General features: G+C 28.8%; 1 protein-coding gene across 1 annotated transcript; it reads right to left on the reverse strand.

Moving 5' to 3' along the window:
* Window positions 1-847: 847 nt before the first annotated feature.
* Window positions 848-8774, reverse strand: LOC106764193 (L-gulonolactone oxidase 3). The gene is made up of 3 exons (XM_014648433.2): window positions 7102-8774; window positions 3916-4174; window positions 848-1772 (listed from the first exon to the last, which is right to left on the reverse strand). Exons 1-3 carry the CDS (start codon window positions 7864-7866, stop codon window positions 943-945), a joined length of 1854 nt encoding a protein of 617 aa, XP_014503919.1. The 5' UTR covers window positions 7867-8774; the 3' UTR covers window positions 848-942.
* Between the last annotated feature and the right edge of the window lie 234 nt (window positions 8775-9008).

Here is a 9008-nt window from a genome sequence, read left to right on the forward strand (position 1 = left end):
GAAGGATGGACGAGAGGAGGCACTCGGTGGCAACAATGGAGCTTTAATCGATAATGGAAATCTCATTTATGTGTGTGGGTTTTTTTTACAACATAAACAAACTCTCTCTAGCACATACACAAGCAAAGCGAAAGGGGAGTTTCTTTCTTGATTAAACGGGCTTCGGAGTGATCTGCCACAACAGACGAGTTGGTTCGACAAGTTAGACTATTTTGGGTCACTCAACACTTATTTTCTATTGAATTGGTTGGTTGGATATAATCTACTTTACCACTTAATGCATATGCTAGTGCTTATAGAAAAGTGACGCCATGAGAGTGATACAGAATAGAAAAAAATATTACAAACTAATCAACAACATTATCAAAATTCTGTTAAATTATATTATAATTTAAGAATTGGTTCATGTAATTTATGTAATTTAAAGTATGTATAGCTTTAATGTAAAGATTATAATGTAATGATTATTAAAATATAAGGTATTAAAGTTATAGAGATTATTTTAGAATTATTAAAACTAATCCTTTTTTCCTTATTTCAATAAAAAATCATTTTGATATTTTATTAAAGTTGATTAAATATATTAAAAAAAAAGTTTGACTTATCTTAACGTAGTAAGTTTTTGAAAAAGTGAAAAAAAGGTAACGTTCTCAATAAATTGAGATTTTGACATAGAAAAACATCTTTAACAATTTCTATATTATCAAGAAAGTATTAAAGAAGTGTAACTTGTAGGAGAGAAAGAAATACAATTCACAAGAAGAACTACACAATAAATCAAGATAAGTTCTCTTCTACTATCTGAGAACAGTGAATATCATAAATATTTAAGATTCTGTGTAGTTTATTTACTGCATTTGTAGTGATACTATATGTTATAAATGTCAAACTTTTATTCAAGTGGACACAGTTCAAAACAATTATATGACATAAAAAGACACATCATGCTATGGTTGATGACGGTGACATTGATGATTGTGAATATCTACAAACTCTAGCTTCCATGTAGACAAGGCCATGGCTGCAGTAAAACCCTTTTTGGGGGCTGCAATGTCTGTCTTCGCTACATATGCAGAGTCCCTCCAACGCACACCCATCAACTTTTTCTGATTCCTTCCCATAAAGTATAGCATCAGACCATTCACTGGAGAACACATTTTGAGGATCCATTTTTTGTTTTGCTGCAATGAACATGTCAAACTTCGGATACTTATGCTGCACCCCTAGGAATGCTACATTCCTATTCTTAGCCCAATGTGGCTTAGCCCCATACTTGAAGAATGCCAATTGCTCCACTTCCTCCAACAGATCTTGGTTTAGTCTAGGATTTGAAGGGTCGTTTGCCCGATAATAGTTGAAATCAACCACTACTGAGTCCTCAGGTTGCCCTAGATATGCACTTGAGGCTTTGATGAAGCGAATTAGCAACCCGTTATAGTTGTCCACCCCACAGAAATTTTCTGGTTTTAGGTCTCTCAGTTTTCTCACGTCACGGACGAAGTCTCCAAATGCTGATGAAGGGAAGATTGCAGTGCTCTCATAGAAAAATAGCCCTTTGATTCGTGGATCCCAAGCACATGATGTGTCAAATCTTGTTGAATATAAGCATGAACCTGAAGTTTGCATTTTGCCTTGGTAACCCACTACAGGGTAGCCACTGAAGATTTGGCCATTGTTCTTCAACCCATTTCCTACTAATCTCTTGAAGCCCAAAGTTGTAGCTGCTGTTAAGCATTTCCCATTCACGTTTCTCGTACTCTCTAGTAGTTTTTCTGCATGTGTTTTTTTTTTTTTTTGTTAAAATAAGAAAAAGATTATTTGAAAAAAAAAAAAACATTGATTTGATTGATAGGGGTAAAATAGTTATCAAAAAATAATGTTTTGTAAGTGAAAAGAAAAAGTGAAAGTGATAAAGGATGGTAAAGTTAGTGTAAAAATACATTGTGTGTGTAAAATGATTACTTTGTTTTCGTACCTATAAATATGATTGGGTACATTATATTTCATTATATACATGTATGATTTTTATCAAGGATTTATTTAGCCTGAAAAGCGATTTATGTTTTTATTTTCTGTTTTAATTTTAATTATGAATATCATTTCTTTTTTTCATTTTTAAAAGCTTGAGTAAGAAGACGTAAAGTTAACTTATTATTATTTTTATTTTCACAATTTCATATTTTACAAAGAAAACAGTAGCCACGGAAGGTGTTGTTTTCCAAATATAAATACAATTAGGAAAAACCTTTTTTTTTGGGATTTGATTAAGTCAATAAATTAAATTATTCACTAATTTCAACTACTATTAATTTTTCATTAATTTTTCTTTTAGTTTTTAAAACACTACCAGAAAATATTTAAATAATAATAAAAATAATCAGTCATTATTATGAGAAATTTATATACTAATTGACACAGTAAAATATTTTGTAACTAAAATAGTTTCTAAATTGGTTATTAACATTAGGTATCAAGATTTTGTCTACCAAAAATATTGGTCTCTAAATTGGTCATTAACATAAGATATCATGATTTTGACTACCAAAGAAATTAGTTTTTAAATTGGTCAATAATTATGAAATTGGTCTCTAAACTAGTTTCTAATTATGAAATTGGTCTCTAAACTAGTTTCTAATTATGAAATTGGTCTCTAAACATATTCATAATCCCTAAAATGAGTCATTATTTAAGAGTTTTCTTTTAATGAAATTATTTCATTTGAAATTTACTATTAATCTCTACCATAATATATGATACCATATAATAATTTCAGAATGTCAAACAAAAATTATTAAAGAAGAGACTAAACTTTCCTTATCTAAATTCTCACACAATTACATCAATTTCCATTTTCCCCCAATTGTTACTTTTATTTATACAAATAACACATTTTACCATGCTAGTTTAGAATTTGATCTCAAGAAAGTTGAATTTTAAATGTAAAACTTCATGACTAAGCTCACTAAACAAATTGTCATTAATTTTATTGATTTAATCTAGTCCATACACAAGATTAATGTATATGTCAAAATCATGGTACATAAGTTTTCATGTTGCAAGCACATGTGAAAATTTTTAGAACTTTCCACAATTGTACTACATTTCATTTAATCTAATGAAAGATTTTCGATGTAATCAATTTTTTCTCGGGTTGACATTCTCGTTTACCAATAATCTTTTGCTATTTCTATTAAATTCCAACAACTTGTGAAGGTTTAATTTTGAGATAGCATCTTCCAATATCTTTGAGAAAACTTTAAAATAAACATGATTAGCATTTATCGTTGTTGATGTTTCCCTCCCTCATATTCTATTAAATTTATTGCACCTTTTATATGCACAATAATCATGGAGGGAATTGGAAGATTCCATGTTTATTTTTAGGATTGAATTTATGGATTCAACCAAGTTGGTCATCAAGTGACCCCATCTTTTATCTTTGTCTCATGAAAATGCCTATTAATGTATAGGAATTTCATTAATCCATTGTTACTTTTATTGAAATTATTACGTATATTATTATTACTTTTAATTAAACACCAAGTCATCATAACTTAGTTCTTAAAAGTTTTATATTTACATTTCTTCAAAAAATATATATTACAATCTTGTAATGACGTTCACCTTATTTATTCAAATATTCACTTTTCAAATAATTTATTTTCCCATCTGTTATGTCCCCCCATATTTGCTAAGTCCTCCATTATTTTTAGACGAAAAGAAAATTCAGTTTGAAAAGTCAAATTTTGACTAGTTTCCAAACTAAGCTGCACCCATTTCACATTGAAGAGAATAAAGGTTTTTTCTTTTATCAGCAAGAAAGTAAATTGTATAATTTGTATAAATAATAAAAAGATAACATAAAAATTGTGGTTGTTTGAAATTTGTAGGAAGTAAAGAAAATAGAACAAATACCTGCTGCTCTAACTGATTCTGATATCACGATGGAATTGGGTTGAAATCCAATGAAGTCATTAAGTCCATCACCGGAGGCATTTAAGGGAACCCTAGAATCATATCTGTACACCACTGTGTGCCTTGATGGATACCAAGTTATATCTGCAAATTCATACTTTTTCGCATGCTCTGCGTATACATCTTCGATCACATCATCTTTTTCTGAGAAATTGTATCTTATGCTTCTTTTGAACCTATGCTCGATGGATAATTTTACCTGTACTTCAACATTCATATTAATTTATCAAACTTTACCCACTATATGTAAATGTAAATAATTTTTACTCTACACGCTAGTTATATATTAGTTCATTATCTAAGAACTCCTAATTATTGTGAAAAAATATTTAATTAAAATAGTATATTCAGTTTCCAACCTCGTATCATCATTAATTGAAAAATCAAAATCTTATAAATAATTTACCTTTAAAATACTCAATAATTCAAAATTTGATATTTAATTACATAGATCATCTAACATCTGACTAAAATGAATAAAATCACACAAAATAATTTATAGTTAGATAAATCGTATAAGCCGTTAATTTTATATTAATGATTTTAATTAAATATTCTCACTTTAATTATTATAATTAAACATATGCAAAAGTAAGTTAGGGAAAATATATTGTGTTTACATGTGTAATCAAGCAAGACTATTTCCACAAAAACAAAATAGAAAAAAGAAACGTTAAGAAATAGAAATACAGAATAAATAAAATTGATTTTTTAATTATATGCCAACAGTAGAAATGTGAAAGAAAGTACTTTAAAAATGAATAATTTAAGTCAATTAATAGATAGTAAGATCAGATGAATAAAAATAAAAGAGAGATAAAAAAATGGGTTTTAACAATTTTTCTATTCCCTCTTTTCTAAATCAAATAACTAAATCTATTTTCCTCAAATAAACTAAATATTCCGAGGCCGAAACACTATTCAATCAAATTACATAATTTTAAAATATTTATTCTATTTTTACTTGTTTTTATTCTATTAAATAAATAAATAATTTAATTTATTTATTAATAACATTTTACTTTACATTTGTTTAGTTTTTATCTTCATAATAAAAATAAAAATAATAGCATTATACACTTTAAATACGACAAATAAAACCATTCCGCTTATCCTCGTTTCTTCTCAATGTTACTAAAACCCCAATTATTGGAACAATAAATAACTAATTTGAATTAAATACATGAATTAATATAAATTTTAGATGTGCATAAAAAAAGTTATATATACTCGTATATAATTTGTTTATACGGTACTGATTATTTGACACAATAAATGCTTATTAAACTTAGAAACATGTTACTTTTACACTTAAATAAGTTTTCATAGGTCACTTTATTTTTACTATTTTAATTTTTCTTTTCTTCTTTATAAATATAAAAATTTACTATTTTAATGAGCATATTACTCTTAAAAATTCTTTTACAAATATACAAATTTACTATTTCAACGATTATATTATTTTTAAAAGTAAATTTCCAAGTGCCTAAGGAAGTAATAATTCCTCTGGAACTTATATTTAATGTATAGCAATTAATGGGATTATTATTCCTTGTTGGAATGTTTATTATATTTCCATTTATTTCTTAATAAATGCAAAGCCGTTATTCTTAGGATAGTGAAAGGGGTAATTTGGCTGTTTTGTTCTGGTCAATCAATCCCTCGATAATAAATGCTTTCAAATTTTTTAATTGTTAAAGTTTGTTTATATACATATAAAAATGAATAGTAAAAGTATATTTAATAATATAAGATATTTTATAAATTTTTAATTAATTAATATTTTTAATTAAATAAATTAAAATAATTATTACATGTTAAATTATTTCAATAATTAAATAAGTGTTAATTATTTAAATTATAGTATTATTATATATTTTCATTTAGAAAAAATATAATATAAAAAATAAAATTTTTAATTAATTTTTATTTTATTTTAAATTTTATAAAAAATGGATTAATCTGATCCACATTTTAATACATTCAATTGACAGACTAGACAAATCATATCATAATAAACTTATTAGTTAAATTCTTCATCCTGTCTCTTTTAACATGCACTAGTCCGGACCCAACCCATTTTTTCATCTGTATTTTAGTGTACTGCATCCAAACTGAAAAGACTTTCTCACACCTAAGACTCCATAAATTTGAACCAGTTTAACAATAATGGAGTTTTGAAAATAAGGACCAGATAAGTTTGAATAAATTTTTAAATAGGAAAATAAATCATGTTTTATGATATAAAATAACAGCAGGAAAACAAGTAATTTCGTTATTAAAGTTCTATACAAATTTAAATAAATTGATGAAATTTAAAACATTAAATCTTAAAATTGATATTTTTATTGCAATTCTTAAATATATACTATTTTTAAACTAAAGATTAAAATAAAATAAAAAAGTAACTTCATGAATTGAAAAATGAATCTTTACAAACACAAAGAAATCATTAGAGATTTGTTTGGGGAACAAATATATGACAGAATAAAGTTCTATTGTTAGACCAGGATAACCTGATTTAATATCAAATGTCAAAAAGCAATAAATGGGTAAAATGAATTCAAAACATTTCAACAACTTTTTTAAAATAAATAAATACCATTTATATATTGTTCTTAAGATTATAAAATAAAGTATTTATTTTCTTTTAAAAATATTATTATATATCTTAAAATTCAAACTAAATATTATAATTTGTTTATCTTTATGTGTATTTTGAGTTTTAAGAAGTCATGATGTAATATTTATTTAGGACAATGATATTTTGATAATATTTTTTGACAATTTTTTTGACAACGAAACACGTGTTATTATTTTATTGGTCTATTTGAATTTTATGTTTAAAAATATTTAAAACGGACCAATCACAAACTGCCACGTATGCATTGTCAAAAAGTTATTAAAAGAAATTTTTCCATTAAAATTTAATGGCATTTTAAAAACTACTCATTTATCAATATTATTTTATTAATATTAAGTAAATTTATTGTCCTAACTAATTTCATTAAAAAAGATGATTTCTTAAATTATAAAAGAGTAAAAGAAAATCTTAATCCATTAAACAAATAAATCATATATAATCAAGCTTTAAAAAGAAGAATTAAAGGACAAAGATACCCTGACCTTAGAGATGGCACCAAGCACTCCCAGAGACAGCTTGGCCGCATTAAGCATGGGGTCCTGCGCCTCCAACCTCAAAACCTTTGCATACCCTTCAGATCTGGAAGCAGGGACTACAAGAGTAATAGCCAGAACATGATCATGAACAGAACCACCTTTACCCCACCACGAACTACCGTGTGCCCCCGTGCTAATAACTCCGGCAACCGTCACCCCCTCCCAATAAGGCGCAGCCACCAAGCTGAACCCTCTACTCTCAACCACGTCAATCAGTTGCCGAAGCCCCACACCGGCGTCCGCAGTCACTGCCATATTCGCAGCATCGATTTCGATGCCAGAGTCGTATTTCTCTGTGCTGATGAGGATAGTGGCACCTGCACTTGCTCTGGAACTCCCTTGGGGACATGCTAACTTGGGAATGGTGTGCGAAAATTTCGTGACCACCTTGACTTTGAGGTTGTTTCGGACAGCGTAGGACACTGCCGAACGAAGCTGTTCTTCTGTGGTTGGGTATGTCACGTTGAGGGCAGAACAGTCCCTGCGGTCACCCCACGCACCGTAGGAGTTGCGGAGAATGCACCCTGAACTGCTGCATTCAACCGGGGACTGTGGGACCATGCCGTAGACGGTTGTGATTGAACACAAAAATTGAAGTGCGTGAATGAATCCCAAAATCTGAAAACAAAGCCGGTGGCCACCAGCCATCTTGAAGATTGAAGATGGTGGTGATGGAGTCGACGGACAGTTTTTTGGTTTGTTAGGTATCATCAGTGTTATACTGCGGATGTAGAAGCACTCAAGAAAGATAAAGCTTTGTGAGGAAAACAAGTTATTAAAAGTTGCTTGGAGTGCAAATAAGGGTAGACTTCTTTCCACAATAAATTAACTTTAAGAAATTAGAAAATTTATTTAATGATATTTATATTTAAGTTTAATTGCTTTCTTTGTTTTTAATTTCGCTTCAAGTTGATTTTATCTTTTAAAAACGTTTCACTTTCTCACTAATAAAATTTGTGTCAATCATGTTTTTTACGTTAAATAGAGTTAATTGTGAACTGATGTGACAAAATATTTTGCTTTTATTTTTCCTCTTCTGGGCGACCTCTTTCTCTCTCTTAATCAGATTTAGAAAAAAATATTTTTGTTTTTAATATTTTCTTTCTCTTTTACTCTCATTTTTTATCGTGGAATTTTCCAGAAAGAATTTTTTATTACCAAACTTGTCAACCTAAAACATCAACAACCGATCTTCCCCCACCACTCTCTTCAACTCCTTTCTCGCCTTCTCCATCACTTCTGGCTAATTCAACAAATTCGAAATGGAGAGAGAGAAAGCGAACCATGTTAGTGTCGTATTTGATGGCTTGTTCGGTGTGAAAGGTGCCGTTCTTGCCGGTGATGCCTTGGCAGATCACGCATGTGCTCTTGTCGACGAATACAATCGGCAGAGGCCATGGCGGCGCGAGGCGATGGAGGACAGCAATATGGTCACGACTTGTCTTCCCATTTTTGTCTCTGTTTTCTGAGTGGAGAATGTGAATTTCTGTACTACCATTCCTGCTGTTTCACAGCTCAAAAGCCAATGCCCCAAATACCTAACTCCTTCTTGGACTCTTTACTTAAAAAAAAAGCACAACATTATTTAAAATGAAAAAACATAAATATAATGCCTATAGCTCTCCACTTTGTTCCTGAGATGGTTATATATATATTTAGTCATCATAAGACAACTTCTTTGTGCATTAATTTATACAAAAATAACTTTTCACTTAACAATTTAGATGAGTTAGATTTTTTTCTCTCTCCATACTTTTCTTTAAAAGTTGAATTCTAACTTATATTTTTATTGTTTTATAATTTGAATTTAGAATTCGATTTATAAAAAATCGAATTTTGAGTTATATATATAT

This window comes from Vigna radiata, chromosome 6 (genome assembly GCF_000741045.1).
Source record: "Vigna radiata var. radiata cultivar VC1973A chromosome 6, Vradiata_ver6, whole genome shotgun sequence".
NCBI lineage: Eukaryota > Viridiplantae > Streptophyta > Magnoliopsida > Fabales > Fabaceae > Vigna > Vigna radiata.

Coding starts and splice junctions, on each gene's coding strand:
- LOC106764193 (XM_014648433.2), bottom strand. CDS start 7,866: ATGATACCTAACAAACCAAAAAACTGTCCGTCGACTCCATCACCACCA. Junction 4,175..7,101: donor TGCTTGGTGCCATCTCTAAG/GTCAGGGTATCT, acceptor GTTGAAGTACAG/GTAAAATTATCCATCGAGCA. Junction 1,773..3,915: donor AGAATCAGTTAGAGCAGCAG/GTATTTGTTCTA, acceptor AAACACATGCAG/AAAAACTACTAGAGAGTACG.